This window comes from Myxocyprinus asiaticus, chromosome 28 (assembly GCF_019703515.2).
Source record: "Myxocyprinus asiaticus isolate MX2 ecotype Aquarium Trade chromosome 28, UBuf_Myxa_2, whole genome shotgun sequence".
Lineage (NCBI taxonomy): Eukaryota > Metazoa > Chordata > Actinopteri > Cypriniformes > Catostomidae > Myxocyprinus > Myxocyprinus asiaticus.
Window position 1 is genome coordinate 1,188,455 of NC_059371.1, and position 23,199 is coordinate 1,211,653.

A 23,199-nucleotide genomic window follows, 5' to 3' on the forward strand; every position below is an offset into this window, starting at 1 on the left:
TTTTGCTGGACTCTTCGGTACCGCAGCCACTTGGGCATGCAACGAAATCAAACAAAAAGGCAACAAAAGATTTTCCACCCGGCCCTCCACCAGGGGATGGAGTGGTCTTCTTACCAGCTCCACATGAGTGGGTTCCCTCGTCCCTGGGTCGCCTGTCTCAGGGGTGCTTGGAGGACCTCCATGGGTTCTTCGGCGCCGGCTGTGAGGCATCGGCTTCCTGCGGTGGGCTCCACGCCAAGGCCGGGCCGAAAGGGCGGGCTGTCGCAGAGCCGGTGCAGTCACCGCAGGGGGACGCCCTTGGCGACGAGCAGACGGGGTGCGGGATCTTGAGCCACGCCGGGGCAGGATGTGCCGGATTGCCTCCGTCTGCTGCTTCACCGCCGAGAACTGCTGGGACGGTGTTGCCGAATAGGCCCGCCTGGGAAATGGGGGCAGCAAGGAACCGTGTCTTGTCGGCCTTGCCCATCTCAACCAGGTTGAGCCAAAGGTGGCGCTCCTGGACCACTAGTGTGGCCATCGTCCGCCCGAGAGACCGCACCATGACCTTCGTCGCTCGGAGAGCGAGGTTGGTCGCTGAGCGCAGTTCCTGCATCAAATCTGAGGCGGCTTGTCCAGCAGCGCTGTAGGCTTTAGCCGTTAGGGACGACGTGAGCCTACAGGGCTTGGACGGGAGATTAGGGCGGGAGATTAGGTGGTGGCACTGGAGCAGGGCATGGCTGCTTTGAGTGGCGCCGCGAGCCCAGAAACCAATCATCAAGCCACGAGGGTTCAGGGGAGAGCGGAGGGTTCCACTTTAACCCGATGCTCGCAGCCGCCCGGGAAAGCATGTCCGTCATTTCTCGCAGTGAGAACATGAACCATCCACAAACGCTGCCTCTGTGTGGGTCGCACCCAGACACGAAAGACAGCGATCATGACCATCCAAAGTTGAGAGATAACGACCGCAACCAGGAATAACACACAATTGGAAAGGCATCTTTAAAAAGACACGTCTTTAAAAAGACGTTCCGTGTGTGCCGCTCTTTTAGAGAAATATATACTCTTTTAGAGGGGAAAAAGCTCTTTCAGAAAATATACTCTCTAGTTTTTCTGCCGAAGCGCCCAGGGGCGTTCTCTGCAGTGCACCAGTGCAGAGGAGGGAGAAGCCGCTGAAATGCGCCGTCAGATCTAGCAGAGGTGAATGAACAGTAGTATTCAGCTCAATGAGCATGACCGTTCGGCTCCGAAGAGAAAATCTGAATGAGTGGTTGCATACCAGCTCCTTTTATACCCGTATGTCCGGGGAGTGGCATGCAAATACCACTCGCCAATTTTCATTGGCCTTTTATCAAAGACTAGAGGCTCCCAAGAGTGACCCCTAGTGTCACTACATCGACACAACGTCGAGTGAGTGACAGATAGGGAACTTCCCTTGTAAGTGCAATACTGAAACAGCAATTTTTGCTTTTAGAGGGTCGAGTTGAAATTATTTTCTGTGGTAATGTCACACATTTACAATGATGCCACACATACTGTCAGTAGTGTTGAAAATGTCTTTAATTTTATTAAAAAGTCAGACAGTGATGGAGACACCAACATACCAGCATCCAAAACACAAAACATTTATCAGAGCTGTAGATCAACTTTTGTTTTAATGACCTTCACCTGTGTATTTTTGTAGGAGAATGTTCAAGTCTTGTGTTTACAAAATGTGTATGAATGTACAGTATATTCCTGGATACTTGTTGCTGTACTTTCAGTTATTTTTACATTTTGTGGCTGCAGAAAATGACCTCATCTGCAGTGATTTCACAGTCAGCTTCTGAATGCTGAATTTATTGTAAGAAATCCCTGTTATATCTTAGCAGTGATATGGCTCTCTCTATCTGTTTCTCAGTACCTCTGGATGCCCCATCAGGAGTGTCGGTCAGCGAGCTAAATAAAACCACTGTCATTGTTCGATGGAGTCCAGTCAGCAGGGACTCTGTGCGTGGACACTTACTGGGCTACAAGGTACATGATCACATCCTAAATCCGTCATTCATTTTCGCACTGGTCATGTTTAGATGCACTTTATTTTCTGATTTAAGTCCATGTTCTGATTAAGCTTTTATCCTGGAAAAGACGTTTAGATGTTACACAGCTACTGGAATATTTCTGTGTACATGTAATCAGTATATATAAGACATGTATGACCCTTTCCTGCTATTCTCTTCTGGAAATACTGGTGATGTTCTTGCCATTTATTATGCTGCTTTTTAGTCATTTTAAGTCATTTTTAAGACAGTAATTTAATAATTTTATTGCTTCTAATTTATGTCCTTAACAATAGCACACAATTGCATGATGAATTGCTAAATTTAGGAAAAAGTAAAGAAAATGTTGTTTCTTTTCTAGAGTTTAATGTCCATGGGGTTGATTTTCAACAAAACAAACAGATTTCATCTTTTAACTTTTTGTTATATGAAGGTCACATTATAACTGAATTGGAACCTTTTTACAAGGTCTTCATCATTTATTTTTGGTACTTTATGGCTAGATTTTACTGTTTAACCCGGACTTTCAATATTAAAGTATATAAAATTCACTTTAAAAATACAAATGATTATGTTTTTGGGGGAATACATAAACCTGTTCAAAATTTATCAATATTTAAAAAAAAAAAGTCATTTCCACCACACCAAACAATTTTGCCCCTGAATAACATTTTTTCAAAAGTTATGTTAACCAAGTCAACCAAGTCAAGAGCTTGAGATGAAATATTAATCAAGTGACGTTCAAAGAAAATTCAAGGTAAATATAATTTGTGAGCAGTATATAATTTTATTGGGCTTAATTTGCAATCAAGCTGTAATTTTGCCAAATTACACAAAAAGTTTGAAAATATTAGTTAATTGTAAGTATTTAGGACACATGAAATGGTAGCTATAAAATTTGCCTTAGCAAGACAAAGGAGTCGTATATTTTATTTCAAAAAAGTCGTTTCCAGCACAGAATGTATTAAACACAGTACAGAATCTGAGATGTGCTGGAAATCACACTGTGTGTACATTTTCATGACAAAAATTCCATAAATCTCCTGTGAAGTTGAAGAAACACCCACATACTGTATATTAATACAAGCAAATGCCAGCTATCTTATTCAGATTTCTAGAAACCAGAATACTGACTTCATCTGGTTATTACAATCGGATTAATGATATTTACTAAATCTGAATAGACCAAGTTCAGATTATTTTTGGATTATTTTTGCATATATAAACATTGTTGCTGTTTGTCTCTTGAGATTCATCTGAGAAGGAAGGGCCTCAGAGTCAGTCACTTAAGAAGACATCTGGGCAAGCGAGGGCTAGACAGACAGCAAGATGACGAGAGGAGAGTGATCAAGGTTTACGGTCAGAAGGAGGAGGAGGTTGTGAGCGGTCTACAGTTTTACTCAGACTACACTGTGACGGTTGCGGCGTTCAACAGCAGAGGAGAGGGGCCGCATTCACAGCCACATCACTTCAGCACACCCGAGGGAGGTGTGTGTGTGTGTATTTCTAACTGGCCACAGCACCATTTTGCATAATTTTATTACAAATATATATTTTGTTCCTATGCTGACAAACAGTGCAGGTCACTGAGTGCATTTACATGCACACCAATATGCTGATAACTAACATAAGTCAGTTTGTTCAACGACAACACAAGATCCGACAATGCAAGAAAACAGTGTTTAGATGAATCTTGAAATCATCTGGTTATTCTCTGTTTTCGATGTCAAAACGTAAACAGTCAGCACACATAATTTTTGCACATTGGATAAGCCTGTAAGGATGTTTACATGCCACGAGAAATCAGGATAATGGGTAAAAATCTACCTGTGTTGTTTGTTTTTTGCCTAAAGGAAAAAAGGAATGCATCCTATACAGGAAACACGTTTAAGGCGTTAACATGACCTTACGCATTGTTAGTTTATTAAACGTAATCGGTGTAAGATCGTGCATGTAAACACACTCAGTCAAACTGTACCTAGCCTTCAGGCTCTTTGTTTTGGTGGTTAATGTGAGGAATATTCCACATCAGTTTTAACATTCTGGAGATTAAAAAAAAAAACTTTATGCATGCTAGATAAATTTGTTTTGAAATTGTTAGAAGTTGCGGCAATTTTATTTAGCTGTTAGCTTGTACACTGAAAAAAATGTTAACCTAAAACATATGCTTCATGTGGTAACATCGACATTACAGAAACAGTTCACCCAAAAATGAAAATTCTCTTCTCATTTCACTCATCCTTTAAACTTGTATAGCTTTCTTTCTTCTGCAGAACTCAAAGATATTTTCAAGAAGATAAGATGTAAATATATATCCATAGAATAAAAGTTAATAGGGTCAAACACTTCCAAGTTCCAAAAAGCACATAAAGGCAGCATAAAAGTAATCCATTCGACTCCAGTGGTTTAATCAATGTATTCTGAAGAGTTTTGGTTACAGTAACTTCTTTTTCACTCTTAATCTTGACATCTGCAGTCCTCAGCATGAGGAGTAATTGAACTTCAAATCATGATCGCGCCAGGGAGACTAAACCATGGAATTAACAATGGGGTTGACCAATAAGGGTTTTTTAACGGCCAATGCCGATATCCAGAGAGCAGGGCGGCGACAAGCAGATAAAATGCTGATATGTAACACAATTTAATATAGTAAATAACAAATGCCAAAAAAAAAAAAAAATTTTTTTTACTTACAATTTCCCACAAAACTTTAACTTTGTAAAAATAACAAAAAGAATATTCAAAAATATAAGATTGTGTGTTTTAGATGGTAGATAGCAGTTTCTTCTGTTTTCTGTTTAGTCTTCCCATTTCAGTAATTATTTGTGCATAAAGAAATTGTTCATTTATTAAGAAGGAAATAACAACAGCGCACACAGTAGTTCAGCAACCACAGACGGTAGGTGCACATTAGTAATCGCATTTTCTTTAAAAGACTGAATCAAACTTATTGTATATACAGTACACAGTGAATACGACATTTACTTATAGCACACTTAAAGAGCTTTTACTCTGAAGTTGCTCTCGAGCGAGCAGAAATTTCCTGACAAGAACAAAACAGGAAAATTAAAACAAATATGGATTATTGGCCTCTGTGATATATCAGTCAACCACTAGATTAAACCACTGGAGTTGAATGGATTACCTTTATGCTGCTTTACGTCCTTTTTGGAGCTTGAAAGTTTTGGACCCCATTGAATTAGCATAGTGTTGTATGGTGAATCACTCATTATATATCCATCAAAATATCTTAGTTTGCGTTCTGCAGAAGAAAGTAATACTAGTTTGAGATGGCAAAAGGATGAGAGAACTATGAGAGAATTATGATGTTTGGGTGAACTATCCCTTTAACTGATTTTATTCAAATGAAAAAATATTACAGTTTTTTATTATTATTATTATTGCTTTGGTACTATTTTCACATACAAGTGGTACATTTTTAAAACTCTTCGTACAAAAACAAAACAAAAATCATACTTGTACCAAAGCTAGTTCTTTTAAAACCTGGTAACATGCTTTAATTTGGGTTGTACATGTTTCCTTTTATATAATCAATGTTTCAGAACAATTAGTTCAAACAGTAGCAAACAATGCAAGATACAAGTTGTGCTCAAAAGTTTGCATACCCTGGCAGAAATTGTGAAATTTTGGCATTGATTTTGAAAATATGACTGATCATGCAAAAAAAAAAACAACTGTCTTTTATTTAAGGATAGTGATCATATGAAGCCATTTATTATCACATAGTTGTTTGGCTCCTTTTTAAATCATTAATGATAACAGAAATCACCCAAATGGCCCTGATCAAAAGTTTACATACCCTTGAATGTTTGGCCTTGTTACAGACACACAAGGTGACACACACAGGTTTAAATGGCAATTAAAGGTTAATTTCCCACACCTGTGGCTTTTTAAATTGTAATTAGTGTCTGTGTATAAATAGTCAATGAGTTTGTTAGTTCTCACGTGGATGCACTGAGCAAGCTAGATACTGAGCCATGGGGAGCAGAAAATTACTGTCAAAAGACCTGTGTAACAAGGTAATGGAACTTTATAAAGATGGAAAAGGATATAAAAATATATCCAAAGCCTTGAAAATGCTAGTCAGTACTGTTCAATCACTTATTAAGAAGTGGAAAATTCGGGGATCTCTTGATACCAAGCCAAGGTCAGGTAGACCAAAAAAGATTTCAGCCACAACTGCCAGAAGAATTGTTCAGGATACAAAGAAAAACCCACATGTAACCTCAGTAGAAATACAGGCTGCTATGGAAAAAGACAGTGTGGTTGTTTCAAGGAGCACAATACTTGAACAAAAATGAGCTGCATGGCCGAGTTGCCAGAAAGAAGCCTTTACTGTGCCAATGCCACAAAAAAGCCTGGTTACAATATGCCCGACAACACCTTGACACGTCTCACAGCTTCTGGCACACTGTAATTTGGAGTGATGAGACCAAAATAGAGCTTTAGGGTCACAACCATAAGCGCTATGTTTGGAGAGAGGTCAAAAGGCCTATAGTGAAAAGAATACCATCCCCACTGTGAAGCATGGTGGTGGCTCACTGATGTTTTGTGGGGGTGTGAGCTCTAAAGGCACAGGGAATCTTGTGAAAATTGATGGCAAGATGAATGCAGCATGTTATCAGAAAATACTGGCAGACAATTTGCATTCTTCTGCACGAAAGCTGCACATGGGACGCTCTTGGACTTTCCATCACGACAATGACCACAATGGCACAATGCCAAGTTGACTCCAGTGGTTACAGCAGAAAAAGGTGAAGATTCTGGAGTAGCCATCACAGTCTCCTGACCTTAATATCATTAAGCCACTCTGGAGGCATTTTGCCAAGACGGATGGGCAGCTATACCACCTGCAAGAATTTGGGGCCTCATAGACAACTATTACAAAAGACTGCATGCTGTCATTGATGCTGTCCAGTTTTTACTTGCATTTGGCAATTGGCTAATGTTTGTTTTGGCACCTGTATCTATGAGTTTGTGTAAATAAAAACTGAGTGTGTGTTCCTCTGCTTTGTAGCTCCTGGACCGCCGGCACTCTTGACCTTTGACAGTCCGTCAGAGACACAGGTCACTCTGCTCTGGCAAGCTCCACATAAACCCAATGGAGTCGTGACAGGTTACCTGCTGCAGTATCAAGAGAGTGAGTGATGCTTCCTCAGTCATAGACATGTGGCTGTGCCTTTCCGATTAGTGATCAACCCATGTGAGTTTTTCAGTAACTGATAGACTGTATATACAATACTCATAGTCTTATATATGATGTAATACAATTCAGGAAATGAAGAATTCACCCAAATATACAAATTCTGTCATAATAGTTTTTTTCAATTAACATTTTTATTGATTCATAAATATATAACAAAATAAAAAAAACACAACATATATACACTGAATCAACATTTAACATTTAACCCCCCCTAATATCCCTCTCAAATCACCAAACCCACCCTAACCCCCAACGAACACCCCTGTGGTCACAAATAGATACACACACACACACACACACACACACACACACACACAAAACAACAACATAATAATCATAAATAATTAAAACAAAACATCACTCTCCCCAGTCCCTCCCTGAGAGTCCCCCAAAAAGTAATTACCCCACTTCTTGTCGAACAAATTCTGAACCCCCAGCCTTCTGCTTGACATCCCTTCAAAAGCAACCACTCTCCCCATCTCCGCACACCACTCCGGAAATTAGGGCTCCCCATCCGACCTCCATCCCCCCAAAATAACCTGCCTTCCCACCATAATGCTGGTCAGAACCCAGTCCTTTACATGTTCATCCCCAAAATTTATGTTCGCCCCATTGCCCAAAACACAGAGTCTGGGGCAGAGTGAAATTCGAGCACCCAAAACATCACACAAAAAACTCCAAACCTTCAACCAAAACTCCCGGATCCCAACACACCCCCAAAAAGCATGGGCCGCGTCTCCATCCTCCGACCATCATCGGCAGCAGGTGGGCGCGTCTCAAAAACCAAGCCCACACAATCCAGAGGGGGTCCAATAGAATCCATGCAAAATCCTAAATTGCACAAGGTGCACCCTTGCATCTGTAGATGAAGACCCAACACTTCCCAGAATCCTAGCCCACACTCCCTCCTCCAATACCAAATTCAAATCTTTCTCCCATAATCTCTTGAGAGAAGCCGAAGCTCCATCCCCCAGACTCTGAACCAGCAGGGAGCAACACACTGATGCCCCATGACCTCCACACCCCCCCACCCCCACCCCTCCCAGAACATCTGCTGCTCCAGGGGGGTGCATGCCACTCCCAAAAACAATACAGAGCAGGCAGACAAACACCCACAGAACTGAGATCTGGGAACCCCAAAACGGCAAACCATATCCCCAAAAGATTTCAACACTCCACTCTCACACAAGCCACCGAGCGCACTGGGTAGGCCTAGCCCACCTCCGCCAATCAGTCCATGCAACTCATTAAAATGTAATCTAGGACGCCTACCATTCCAAATGAAGGACTTCGCTATGCTATCAAATTGCTTGAAGTATGAGAGGGGGACATCCACAGGGAGAGATTGCAACAGGTAGTTAAATTTTGGAATACAATTCACCTTAATAACATCAACCTTCCCAATCACAGACAAATGCAATGAAGCCCACCTACCCACATCGCCCAAAACCCCTCCACCAACTCCAACAAAATCAGACAAACCCCCTGGGAACAAAATGCCCAAACACCCAATGCCCTGCCTGGGCCACTGGAAGGCGCCCAGCTGGAAAGCTGCCACTGGGCAGCACGCCACCAGAGCCAAAGCCCTGGACCCAGACCAACCGACTCTGCATCCCGAGAACCCAGAAAAGGAATCAATAATTCTGTGGAGGCAAGGCATAGATACAGTAGGGTCGGAGACGAACAATAAAATATAATCTGCATAAAGCAAAAGCTTATGCGCCACACCTCCCGCCACCACCTCTGGAAACCCCCAACACACCCCCCCCCCACCAGTCACCAATGGCTCCAGGGCAAGCGAGAACAATAAAGGGGAAAGAGGGTAACGCGCCGGGCCCCCCACCCACAGCAAAACAATCTGAAATTAATCCATTTGTCTGCACCGCCGCTACCGGGCATCTACAAAACAACTTGATCCATCCAATTAAAGCATTCCCGAACCCGAACATTTCCAAAATCCTGAAACAATATAGTTTCATCCCTCTCTCTATCTCTCTTTCTCTCTCTATATATATATATTTGAATGGCTGTAAATGGAGAAACATGCTTTTGCCATCAAAGGTGTAGTTTCAGCATCTACCAGCAGGAGTGAACGAGCACCTGCTAACCAGCCAATTCCTGACACTGTGGTTTCTGTTCTGTTTAGATGTGGATGGTAGTATGAGCCCACAGCAGGTGGAGTCCATTGATCTGCCTGCCGTTACTGAGTTCACACTGAGTGGTTTGAACCCTCAGAGCCAATACTCCTTTTACCTGAGAGCACGCAACACTGCTGGGGATGGAGAGCCCATAAAAATGGATGGAGCCACCCTGCTGGACGGAGGTGAAACTGCACAGCGATATTTACACTGAATTTCAGCTTATTGTTTCGTGGGACAACAGAACAGCATGATATATTTTATTTTATGTGCTCTTTATGTTCATTCTTCAGAACCTCCATCTGTAATCAACATAACTACTGGTGAGACATCAGTCAACCTCAGCTGGGTGCCTGGAGACAGACATCGTAACGTTCCCTTCAGCTTCCGTTACCTGAAAAAAAGTGGTAAGAGGTTAATCAAGAAACATAGTAAACGCAAGTATGCAGACAGGAATGCTTAGCCCTGTTGTACATCCTTAAAGCAATAGTTCACCCAAAATGTCAGTTCTGTCATTATTCACCCTCACGTCCTTCCAAACAATAACTTACTTTATTCTGTGAAACACAAAAGGAGTCATTTTGAAGAATGTACTGGTCACTCTATTCCATGTAATTACAATGAACTGAAGCTCTCAGTCTACAGAAAGGACTCAAAAGCACCATAACGGATGTCAGATATTTCAACATCCACTGAATCCACCTTTTTCTTCACGTCCCCAAGTGTGGTGGTGCTTTAAATGGGAACGCAACTTATCAGAGTGCGTATTTGCATGTTGTTCATTCTGCGTCTGCCGCTCTACATCAGAGCCTTTTTTATTTTTTGCTCTACTTACTTTGATAGTTTTCTGTGATAAGAGGTTACAGGTATTTAGCCAAATTATTTGTTGAATATCTGTTATTCACCCTGTTAAAGGACTGTGCTCAGTGTTCATATATCCCTATGAAACACGTCTGAAAGGGGTCTTTTGGACATAACCATAGGCGGAGGGTGAACAAACTTTAAAAAAGAATGTTACAAACTTGAGTGTCTGATTCCCTGATAAACAATCAGAATTGTCTATCGATATACCTATATTCATTAAAATACACATCATGCCCGTGGCCAGGAGATCAACAGAGCGCAACAATGCTAGCGTTTTCATAAAATACTTCGCAAAAGAGTTGTAAGCCATGAACCAAACTAACCAGCTCCGAGGTGAACCTACAATGTTACAAACTTTGATTTCAGGCAAAAATGAAAACCGGGCTTTGAAAACCAACTTTAAATCAATTTGTGATTCGATTTGGTCATTCAAAATGCATCATGGAAGTGGGCGGTCGCTGCAGAGCTCTTTTGTTGCGCTTTGTTGGCCGTGATTCTCTGATTGGTGGATCTTTATCTGCTGGATCATGGGTAGTACTAGGAATTGCACTATTAAACATGATTTTTCTTTAAATTAAGTGGAAAAAAGCAGACTGGTGGCTTCAACAGATCTGTTTTTAAGGTTTATACTGTAAGTTATCGTTAAAATCTCTTCGCCTGTGGAGAAAATGAATGGGATTTTTACTTCCATGAACCAGACTGTTGTGCTCTATATGTCCCACCCAAATTTTTTGTATTAGCCTTTAATATATAATGTGCTGATCTGATGAATGATGATTTTGTGTGTGTGTGTGTGTGTGTGTGTGTGTGTGTGTGTGTGTGTGTGTGTGTGTGTGTGTGTGTGTGTGTGTGTGTGTGTGTGTGTGTGGTGATAGCTGGTGGTGTATGGGAGGAGTCGGAGCAGGTGAACTCCACACAGGCGTTCTATCAGCTGCAGGGTTTGCATCCGGGTACAAGCTACCATCTGCAGATCCTGACAGGAAACACATCATATTACTGGGACTTCCAGACTAAAGGACCAGGTACAGTCACAGCCGTCTGTGGAGTCAGTGTGTGTTTTCACTGGTTTCCTGCTCTTATGGGCTCTCTCTCTTTCTGTGTGTGTGTGTGTCAGAACTGCCGGAACTGCCCAGCGGGTTTGCCACTCAGGGTTGGTTCATCGGGCTCATCAGTGCTGTAGTTCTGCTGCTACTTGTCCTGCTCGTTCTGTGCTTCATCACGAGAAGTAAAGGAGGGAAATACTCAGGTAATAACACCACACACACTGGTGCCTCGGGAAGAGACTTGGAATTGAATTTAACAATTCTGGTCCCAGTTGTGATTCCACTTAGAAATTCATACAAAATTCCATTAATTGTTCTTAGTACTTTTGAGAAAGCACCAAATAATTGGTCAATTTACTAGCTTTTGTTTATACAGTACGCATTATTATGGAGCCAGAATGATCTAAAAAATAATAGATTCACAAAAAAAAAATCATAAAATTCAATTCACAAATGTGTAACCTATTTCACATTCACAAATTACGCTCCATAGTTGCATATTCACAAATGGAAAGTGTTGCCATGAGTGTATTGCATTTATACATTGTTCCTCTATAATTATTAGGGGTGTAACGATCCATTGATCTGGATCAATACATCAATCAATTAACCAACGATGCAATGTCATCGATACATCATGTAAAGATCTATGTATATTTTTTAAGATGCACCTTTATTTTAACACCCTAATGCCAGCCACATCCCTATGCATTTCCGTCATGTGATGCAGCAACCTTATGATATTCATCTCGTTTTATAAGTGCTAAATATGCTTCTCATATGGGACACAGATGTGCACGGAGTGATTGAAGTTGCGCCCTGCTCTATCCGTGTGCGCGCGTGCCAACAGGGCTGCTAGTTCCAGTGACAGGGTAGTGCGGAGCGGCTCATATTCACGATTAAATTGGGCTTCCCTCAATATGGTGGCACATGCAACACGTTTGAATTCTACATGAAAATTTTTGCTTTTAAAGCACATTGGAGCAATTCAACCATGTCAAACGGCTAAAGAGACCCGATATTCTGAACAGCGCTGATGAGGGAAAATGCCTGTCCTGCTGCACCAACATCAATTACAACAATTTTCACGTCTTCACATCACTACCTTACTAATTTACTAACATTTATCACAGTAAACTGTAACAGAATTTTTCATTACAACTGTGGAAGATGTAGCCAAGAAAAAACACTGATAGCACATACTCTCCTGTCATGGTTATGTAAATATTTTGGATTGAAAGAATTGCTTGACTATTGTAGAGATGACAAATTGTCACTGTAGTGTTTCCCTCATTCCACAAGCCAATGAGCTGTCATCAAACAATTGACAATCACTTGTGTGATTGTATGACTTTCTTTTTTATATTCTTTTTTTTCTGTATTAACTGAAGTACCTTATTTTGTTGTGGATGTCCCAATGTGAATACTAGATTTGCACTTTTCAGAGAGCTCAATAAAATATTCAAATTATATTTTGGTTGCATTTTTTACATAATAAAAGTAGTGGAGTCACGTGGCGCCATGCGAGGTTCAGACGTGTGATTAAGACGTAGTTTTAATACTTTTTGTGTCATAAGCCGGTGAGATTCGATACACTCTGTTCCATAACTGTTCTAGGAAGACAATATGTCGAGTGGGCCTGACTCACTGAACATTCACTTGACCGTCCGAGGAAACTGGGCACCTTTTTTGTTTCTTTTTGTGCTGGTTCCGCCTAGCGGCTGAAGCTTGTTGTGTGGAGGAACACACCTTCAGGACAGTTATGTAGATTAATCTACACGTTCTTTGTGTTTAGTCTGCCTATTGGCTGGAGTTTGTTTTATAGATTTTCTTCTGTTATGTAATTCTGTCTCACAAAATTTGTATAGAAACACCGGACTTGAGCAATCCGACGGCAAAGTTGTCGCGGGGGCTCTCGTAGGCGTACATGGACTGTTTGAGTTTAGAGGGATGGACGGCAGTTGGCGCTGTCGTGCACAGGGTTAATGCGCACATTTCTCTTTTTTCTGTTTGTTTGTTTCTGGGGGAAGTTCGGGGTTTGATTGTCGCACTAATGTTGGAATGTGATGTTTTTGACACACAATCTGTTTTTTTTAATATGTCAAAATGTCAAATGTTAATATGACATAATAAATGTAATTGATTGTGTAAAATAGTCACATAATATCGTAATATTGATTGCAGTCCCCTGAATTGAATCTAATCGTATCGTGGCAGTCTTTGAGGTATAGGCAAACATTGGATCGCTGGCAAGAGAAACTATAAAAGATCGTATTGTGATGAAACTGGCGATTTACACCCCTAATAATTATTACATTTCAACATGATACAACTTGCCACAAAAGACTGTGCAGAAGAGACGCAACATGACACTACTTGAGTAATAGAGGTGAACACAGATGTACTCTGATTGGCTAGGAAGAAACATCTCATCTGATTGGCTAAGGAGGACATAACTTTGAAAAATATATTTATTTGTGATTCAAAACCTGGCAGGAAGTCTCAAAACATCCACACACAAATTTGATACGATCCACAAACCTGTAAACATTTCAAGCAGATTTAAATATCAATTCATAAAAGTAAAAACCTTTAAAATTTGTGAACATGAATTATGTTTTCCATTTGTGAATCATATTTTGTGAATGTGAATCTGTTTATGCAATTTTGAATGTGAATTATGTTATAAATTTGTGCATCATATTTTGTGAATATATTCTTTTTGAGATTATAGTAAAGAAAAAGTGTTTTTAAAATTCCATTCACCCTGTGCACTACAACAACACATAATTTGATGTTTTACTTTGTGAATTTATAAAATAAATAAATAAATAAATAAATTATATACACTAATTTCAAATCAGATGATTGCAACAAGCTCCAGAAAAAGTTGGGACAGTTGAGTGTTTACCACTGTGTAACAGCACCACATGTGCCGCACATTCTCAGATGGAGACAGGTCAGGACTGCAGACAGGACAATCTAACACCCACACACTCTGATTACACATACACTTGTAATCTGGGCAGTATTAGTTGTCCTGCAAGAAAATGCAGGGACGTCTCTGGAAAAGACGGTGTCTGGATGGCAGTATATGTTTCTCCAAAACGTGTACATATCTGTATGCATGAATGGTACCCTCACAGATGACTCATGCCATGCACACTGACACACCCCATACCATGACAGACACTGGCTTTTGGATCTGACACTGATAACAGCTTGTATGTTCCTTTTTCTCTTTGGCTGTTCAAATACAACAGTTGTTTTTTCCAAAAACTATTTGAAATGTGGACTCGTCGGACCAAAAAACATGATTCCACTGTTCTTCATTCCATCTCATATGAGACCGAGTCCAGAGAAGTTGGGGGCACTTCTGGACAGTGTTGATGTATGGCTTCTCCTTTGCATAGTAAAGACTTAACTTGCATTTGTGGATGCAGCAGCGAATGGTGTTGACTGACAAAGTTTTATTGAAGTATTTCTGTATTCATGATTCTGGATTTTCAAATAAAGAGAATGTAATTTGTATTTGTTGTGTTGCAGTGAAAGATAAAGAGGAGGGTCAGGCAGAATCTGGAGCTCGCACAATGAAAGATGATGCGTTTGGAGAATACAGGTACATACTATTAGCCAATCATGTCACATTTAGGTATTTCAGTTGCTATTAATTATATTAATGTATGATTGTGTACATATATCAATAATATATAATACGTGTAACATGGATGGATAAATTTCACAAAACTCACAAAAAAGAAGTCATAAGTTCTATTTTGCATAAAGGAAATGAAGGGCAATTAAAATTCCAATTTTCCATAGTGACATTATTTTCATTAGAGGTAAGCATACAGACGTTTTTCTTTAGAGTTTTGTTTTAATTCTCATTATTTTCATTATTTGATTATTCAGATAAGGTTCTCATTACTGTAAAAAAAATGTACTTTAATTAGTATAATACAATGCTTTTTTTATTTAAATCAACATAAATTTTATGTAGTGCACAAGTACTTCTCAGTTTAAATTATATTTTGTTTCTGCATAACAGTTATGAAATGTATTATTATTCTTGTTATTATTTTGCACTATGGTTAATATACATGTTGTAAGGGAAATGTGTTTAATTGTCATGGAAATAATATCACAATACAAACATTTGAATGGTACTAAACATAGGCCCTTATTTTATTTATACAAAATATATATAATATCCCCCCCCCCCCCTTCTTTGAACGGATTTTGAGGTGAAATATTCTTGACAGGTTTCTAACAAAGACACTTCATAAACCCTCTAAGACTTCATCTATTAAAGGAGCACTTAGTCATTTTTTGTTGATGTTGTGCTGGCTGATCTGACTGTCATCCTGGACTTAGACTGACACCTGCTAGCATGGATCACTCAGAAGTAGTAGTAGAAATTCACTATTCGCAGTTAGCTTTCATTGATTATTCTGTGATTGAAAGTCACTTAATAGGTCAACATGATCACACGGCAAGTCGGCATGCTGTTTCTGAAAGTTCCGGTACCCTAGGATTGGCAACAGTATGCTGACTCACTGACATGCCATATCTTCCATCGGACATATTTTGAACGGCTCAACAACAATTACTTCCCTCGTGGCACGACTGTTAGTGCGTTGCGTCAGTTGCATGGGAGACCACAGTTCATTCCCCATTCAAACGAGGAAGTAATCACATTTGTATAAACAATCACGAGTGTGATAAGGAGGTTGCATTTTTATCCCTAACATTGTATTTTGTCTCTACTAATGGTTATGGTTAGATTTGGGTTTTGGTTGGGGGGTATATTAAGTAAAAGAAACATTTCTCTTCTCTGTTTTAACTGTTCAGCTGAAAACAATTCTTTTTACAACTGGCTTCTGGCGACCTCTCCTAGATATAAATGGATGTCACACTTGTTTATATGCTCTGAAACACTTACCGCTTAAGCCTCTGGAGGCAGTGTTTTCAAATTCGGTCAATGTATATCGGTTTTAGCTAAAGAAAAATCGGCACACACTTGCCAAATTTTATGTGAGATCAGGCTGAATAGGTAGGTTATTGAGATTAAGTCAGTAGTATTCAGCTGGTCATGTGATCTCAACACGATAGCTCCCATGTCAGGTCATTTTTATTTGTACAGCACTTTTCATAACACACATCATTTCAAAGCAGCTTTACAGAAGATTAACAGAAAATAAAGCTGTAATATCTATAAAGTCTTAAGAGTCATCTTTGTATAGTTTGATTAAATATGACTGTAAATTGTGTATAAAAATAAATAAATAAATAATAATTAATTGTATTTAGAACCCCAGTGAGCAAGCCGAAGACGACTGTGGCAAGGAACACAAAACATAAGATGTTGGTTAATGGAGAAAAATAACCTTGGGAGAAACCAGGCACACTGTGGGGGCCAGTTCCTTTCTGGCTAAACAGCATGAATATAATGCCAATATTAGTTATTTGTGTGCAGTGTAAGTCATGGTTAGTGTGGTTTACGGCCAGTGTTTAAACAAAGATTTTGTATGAACTGTTATTAATGACTAATGTCTTTTGAAGTCCATCCTGGATTAACTGCAGAAGTTCACATAGATGCATTGTCCTTTGTCAGTTGGCTGATGAAGGCTTTTGTTGGCAATTAATTGATAGTCTATGTATTCCATTTTAAGAGTGTAGTCCATCATTAGACCAAGGTGATGCAGGCAGAGATCAGTGAGGTGTATCACAGTTCAACTGGCAGGACATTTCGGTGAGATTCGGTGAGGTCCATCCTAAATCCAAGGTTCAGACACTGGCATATGAAATATCCCATGTCTTATGGTTGGAGTTGGCATCAGTTCATCCTCTGCAGTCCAGCGTAATAGACTGAAGTGATGTCTGGCTGACACCGGCTGCAGTTAGTCATTATCACTCAGAGACACATAGCAGTAGAGTCTGACACCAAGCAGGAACAGAGCTGGATCTGGCTGGCTCTGGTAATCTCGGGATATGAATCCTGAGGTTGAGACAAGTAAACAAATAGAATAATATTAGCTTAGATGCCATTCAATTTATTGCAGAGTTATAGATTATGAGAAATGTTTCTGGTTCCGGCACACCAAACTAAAGCAGCCTAATTGTGATTTGATGGATAAATTAGGTGTATGCCTGGCTAAATAGATGAAGTCAGTGTGAGTCAGTGTGTCTGCATCCCGAACAGTGATTAGAGACTATTCCATAATTTCATTCCATAAAGAACAGAGACTATTCCATAATTTAGGAGGCAAATAGGAAAAGGATCTACCTCCTTTTGTGGATTTTGATATTCTAGGAACTATTAACAGGCCAGAATTTTGCGATCGTAATGAACGTGATGGAATATAGCGTGGTAGAAGGTCACTTAAGTACTGTGGAGATAGACCATTCAAAGCTTTGTACGTAGTTAACAGAATAAAAAATGTATACAAAATTTAACAGGTAGCCAATTTATCAACCATAAAATGGGGCTAATATGATCATATTACTTGGTTCTAATCAGCACTCTAGCTGCTGCATTTTGAACCAATTTAAGTTTATTTATTGAACTTGCAGGACATTCTCCTAGTAATGCATTACAATAATCTCATGTTGACATCATGAATGCATTAATTAGTTTTTCGGCATCAGCAACAGAGAGCATGTGTCGTAATTTAGCAATATTTCTAAGGTGGAAGAATGCTGTTCTACAAATATTGGAAATTTGATTTTCAAAGGACAGATTGGTATCAAATATAACACTGCTAATTTGGAGAATTGTGAAATTTTGTTGGGTTTCAAAGAAATATGTTATGTAAAGCATAATTATGTTAATAATGTTGGCTGAATAAATCCTGATTGAAGTTGTTAATATATACCATTTCTCTGTAGAAATGAAAATAGTTGGGAGGACACTACCTTTTCTAGTATTTTTGACATAAATGGGAGATTTGAAATCAGTCTATAATTAGCCAGTTCTCCAGGATCAAGCTGTGGCTTCTTAATTATCGGTTTGATAACTGCCATTTTAAAGTTTCTTGGGACATGTCCTAAGGATAGCGAGGAGTTAATAATATTAAGAAGAGGTTCTGAGATTACAGGGAATACCTCTTTTAAGAGCTTAGTTGGTATTGGATCTAACGTACATGTTGTGGCTTTTGATGTTTTGATAAATTTTGTTAGCTCTTCATGACCTATGACAGCAAAGGATTGAAGTTGCTCGTGGGGAAAATTATGAGACACTGTTTTCTGAGATGATGTGACAGACGATTGCATAATTCCAATTTTATTGGAAGGTTGAGCAAACCCTTTAATGACAATTTAAGCTCTATCCATAGTAACTACTAGATCTGATAGAAAGTCTGCAAATTCACTAATGATATCAGACTACGGCCCGGATGATCTGTGTAGTGTAGCAAGGGCAAAAGACGACAGAGATTTTTTATTTATATCTGACGGTGTCACTTTAAGCATTATTAGTTCAAAAGAATTAAACTTATATCCTGTCCTCTGAGTAACACCAAAAACTTCACTGTAAATTGTAGCAACAACTCCTCCTCGACCCTTCAGACGAGGCTGATGTTTATAACAATTACCTGGGGGAGTAGACTCATTTAAACAAATACATTCATCCGGTTTAAGCCAGGTTTCATTTAAACATAGCGAATCCAATCATTTACAATTAGTGCTTTGGTTGAAAGAGATCTAATGTTTAGTAGCTCTACCCATGAGACGAGCTGCTCCATAAAAAAAAAAAAAAAAAAAAAACTTCTATTAGGCTACTGATATGAGTTGTCTTCTTCTGAACACATTTATTTACATATTCATTCATTTAGGTGTAAAATGTTTTAATGATGAAAAAATTACTGAGTGCAACTTTAACATGTTTTATCTGTTTACAAACCTGAAAGCATGCCAACATCCCTGCAAACTCATTACAGCTGTTTTCTCAGTGATTTCTCTTTCCTGTCCCATTATTCTCCCTGCTTTCATGCTTACACACAGATCTCTAGAGAGGTAAGACCTGCACTTATTCACTAATATTGATGTATGAATACAGTTACTGACCTTCAGTTAATTAATTTTAAATACATCACGCAGGTTACACATACAGTATCTCTAAAAGAATATTATTCATGCAGAATACATTGAAAACATGAATTATGTTCATATGTACTTCCATTTCTTTGACAGCACCCTAACGAGTCATTAAAAGGGAGAATCATGCGGTGCCTAGTGTTAAACTCGTGTACAACAAGAACGAGAAGGAAACACTGTACAGACAATGTTTTGAATTTGTTGCATGGAAAAACAAACTTTTCTGTGAGAGTGTATCAGAAAGTTAAAAAGAAAATCACAATTATTAATTTGATTTACTTTTTACCATGAAGTAATGATTGAAGTAATCTGATTACAATTTCAGAGAGATCATTAATCATTTGTAGTGGATTACTGTAGTGTCTCAATCTCACCCTTGAGTATCACTCAAGTCGCTATAAACGTCAACAGTTTAATCAACTTTAACTTACTTGCTTAGCAAGATTCTCTTCATACTGTTTGTCCTCCAGTTTGTCAATTTATCCTTTAAATTTAATTTTTCGTTAGTTTTCATTCTACGATTGTTTGTTTTTACAGTGCTTTTCTCGTTTCAGTTTTGTTTTTCAGTATATTTAATTTTAGTTTTAGTTTCAGGCTGCCAAAGCATTAACTGATATCATGGGAACACTTTACATAGATGTCCGATTATAAACCGTAAACTAATGGGATTATAAAGGGGTTCATTAATGAACAATAATGAATTTACAAATGTATTATAAATCAATATGTGGTTATCACAACATGCATAAAAAGGGTACCTTTCATTCAACACCTGCCAAATATTGAACCATTTTATCTCATGTATAAATGTTTAACACTTATTGAACATTAGTAACATATGAAAATGTAACAATGTAAAGTGGATGCCTGAAGCATTTATTAGGGAATAATCATTCATCTACTTGCGTATGTTTCAGGCCTTTCTTATCATTTTACACCTCTGTCCTGATCAGTGTTAAACAAAACATTCTCTCTCTTTCAGTGATAATGAAGAGAAACGCTCCATCAGTCAGCCGTCGATCTGTGGCGAGAGCAAACGCAGCAGTAAAGACAGTCTGGCTGACTATGGAGACAGCGTCGACATCCAGTTCAATGAGGACGGCTCGTTCATTGGCCAGTACAGCGGATGCAGAGACCCGCACGTGCACGCCGGTCACGACAGCTCGGGTACAACGTCCCCCATCAACCCCAACATGCCTCCTCCCAGCATCAGCTTCCCCAACTCTGTGACAGGAATACTGGGGCCGAATTAACCACTCGTACACACACATCCATACACACCTGCCTGAGAAACTGAATGACATTACACCGCACTGCCCTCATGGTATTAGACATGAACAAACATCATTCACACATAACACAAATGCTTGTAACATTCCACCCGTGCATTCATGAAAAACTGTTTACAGCGCTCGCTCACTCGTATCGCATAGCTTTCTCTGAGTTTACAGCGAGTGACATTTGAATTGTAAAATCTCCCTGGCCAGAAGTTATTCCACTAAATTATTTTGCTGAAGTTTATAGAATACAGTTCGATAGGCAGCAGACACGGCCAGGGAAAACCGTAAGGAAACATACTGTACACAAATCCAGTCTCATTTTGCAAATGCAACAACAAATGACTAATTACTTCTCTAATCTGCTGGTTAATTCACTGAAAAATTTATCACATTACTAATTACATTACTTTTAAGTTACTTTCTAAAACTCTTCACAGGAAAGAGTCGGCATAATATTTTTCGCTCAACATAATTCAAATTCATTTCTGTATTTCCTCCTCGTCCACTGATATTTTCAAGTCCTCCACTCAGCACTTCTTTTTTCTCTCTTACAATGACTCATTTTATTAACATAATTCATGTTTAAATGTAATCTACGTACTGTAAATAATGTTAATTTAGAAATGTGTAATGTACTTAAGGTAATTAACTTAAATGAAAGTCAGTAACTGTAATCTGATTTAAAGAATTTAAAATGTAATACTTTTAAATAAAAGTAATTAGATTACATTAACTAATTACATTATAATCAGATTACACCCAACACTGCATATGCATTGTGTCCTGAATAACGAAAACACTTGAAATTCAATCAGATGGTTCAGAATGGTAACGTTACCAAAAAGAAATCACATTTTAATGTGGTGTGAATTGGGTTTGTAAAAATCAGATTTCTTTTGTGTTTCCATTGTACTGTTCAGACTAGACAAAAAAATAAAACGTGTTTGTGCTGGATACATCAAAACTATGAATTTTGCTGCATGTCTAAACAAAGCCTTCGTTTAGAATAAATCAGGTAACTGCAGTGTGCCTGTACAGTCACAGGAAACAGTGATGTTTTGCAGGCTAAAAAGAGGAAATCATTTTATGTTTCATTTTCACAAGTCATTTTATTCTCATTCTCCTTTCAACAATGTTTCAAATTATTTTTACTACTTTATATATTGTTATTTTTTACATTTACTTATATTTTTATATGAAATACATCTAATATATTTTGTTTTATATTTATTTAACTTTTATATCATCAGCATTTATTTTTCATTTCTTAAGTTGACATGAGTTTGCCTATACATTCCTACGCTCTACATAATACAGTATTTACGAATATTTAATTGTTCCATGTGTGTCTTTCTGTCTAAATAATCAAAGATTATCTTAAGATAAGGACTCCTAATCACATATCATTTGTATTGTTGCCCAAGTGTGTCACGTTTTTAAAATAATGGTTGCTTTTGATGCAACTCGATGCGTCAAAGCCAATAAGTACATACAGCCGCTGCGATGAAGCCAAATGACATGATTTTGACTAACAAATACTGAAAGCATTTTTATTTCTAGAATGAACTCTCTGCAGCATTAACAGCATGATGCAGTGTAGGCTCGCTGATGTCGTGTACGGTTGTGTCTGTTGTTCTGCTGTATATCGCTGAGGCTGAAACCCCGTCGTGATGCCTTACAGAGTTTGAGAACTCCTGCGCTTGAGTGTCTGTGTCATCCGCCCCTCAGCTTGCAAATAATATCACTCGATCAGTGCAATTATGCAAATGTATTACTAAAAACTCATAACAGTCATACAGTGCATTCACATATTTGTCTCATGTCATCAGTTGTTCTTTGTAGTGTGGACATTGTTTGGAATAAATGAGTGAATTTCATCAAGAGCATATCCGGGTCATGTTTCACCCCATATTTTGCATAAAGAAAATTAAGCCTATTTTTAGGATCATTATATGATTACAGTGATAATGTCATAACACAAAAATTCTTAGTGGTTCTAAAAATAGGCTTTATTTTCTTTATGCAAAATACAATTTTGATTTGGGGTGCAAGATTACCCGGACATGTTCTTGACGGGTTTCATGAGATTCACCTAAATAGTTAGGCGTTTCCTGTATGTATCTACTATATTAAAGGGACTTGACCTGATGATGAGTTCAGTAAAAGCAAAACAAGAACTGGGTGAGAAAGAAGCAACATAATGTAGAAAAGAACAAATCAATGTCTTATATTCTGAATGTAAGTAATCTTTTACCATTATCATTTAGTATTTTAGTTTTCATCTTTAACATCTTTATTACTGCTGTATTTATACCATACCCATGCTTTTGCGCTCATAAATGATAGATTTAGTGATTTCAGAGCAAAATCTTGTTTTCTTCTCTTATTAATGATCACGCTTGAGCTGACTCTAGATTAGAAACCATTAGAAAACAGGTCAGCGATACAATGCAATGTTTTATTGGACTTTTAGTGAATGAAGCTATTGTTATGAATATGAAAATGTAAGTGCATTTTAAGAAATGTCTTTTTTTGGAT

General features: G+C 38.6%; 1 protein-coding gene across 2 annotated transcripts in view; it reads left to right on the forward strand.

The window, feature by feature from the left end:
- The window catches only part of l1camb (L1 cell adhesion molecule, paralog b), a 118,489-nt gene extending 95,951 nt beyond the window's left edge, over positions 1-22,538 (forward strand). For both annotated transcript variants that reach the window (XM_051660409.1, XM_051660408.1), the window contains 10 exons: positions 1,877-1,992; positions 3,266-3,503; positions 7,054-7,176; positions 9,389-9,565; positions 9,674-9,787; positions 11,120-11,266; positions 11,359-11,490; positions 14,834-14,906; positions 19,289-19,300; positions 20,364-22,538. In XM_051660409.1, the coding sequence (XP_051516369.1) occupies positions 1,877-1,992; positions 3,266-3,503; positions 7,054-7,176; positions 9,389-9,565; positions 9,674-9,787; positions 11,120-11,266; positions 11,359-11,490; positions 14,834-14,906; positions 19,289-19,300; positions 20,364-20,634 (1,403 nt within the window). In that variant the 3' untranslated portion in view covers positions 20,635-22,538. The remainder of the gene's footprint in view (positions 1-1,876; positions 1,993-3,265; positions 3,504-7,053; positions 7,177-9,388; positions 9,566-9,673; positions 9,788-11,119; positions 11,267-11,358; positions 11,491-14,833; positions 14,907-19,288; positions 19,301-20,363) is intronic.
- Positions 22,539-23,199: the final 661 nt, after the last annotated feature.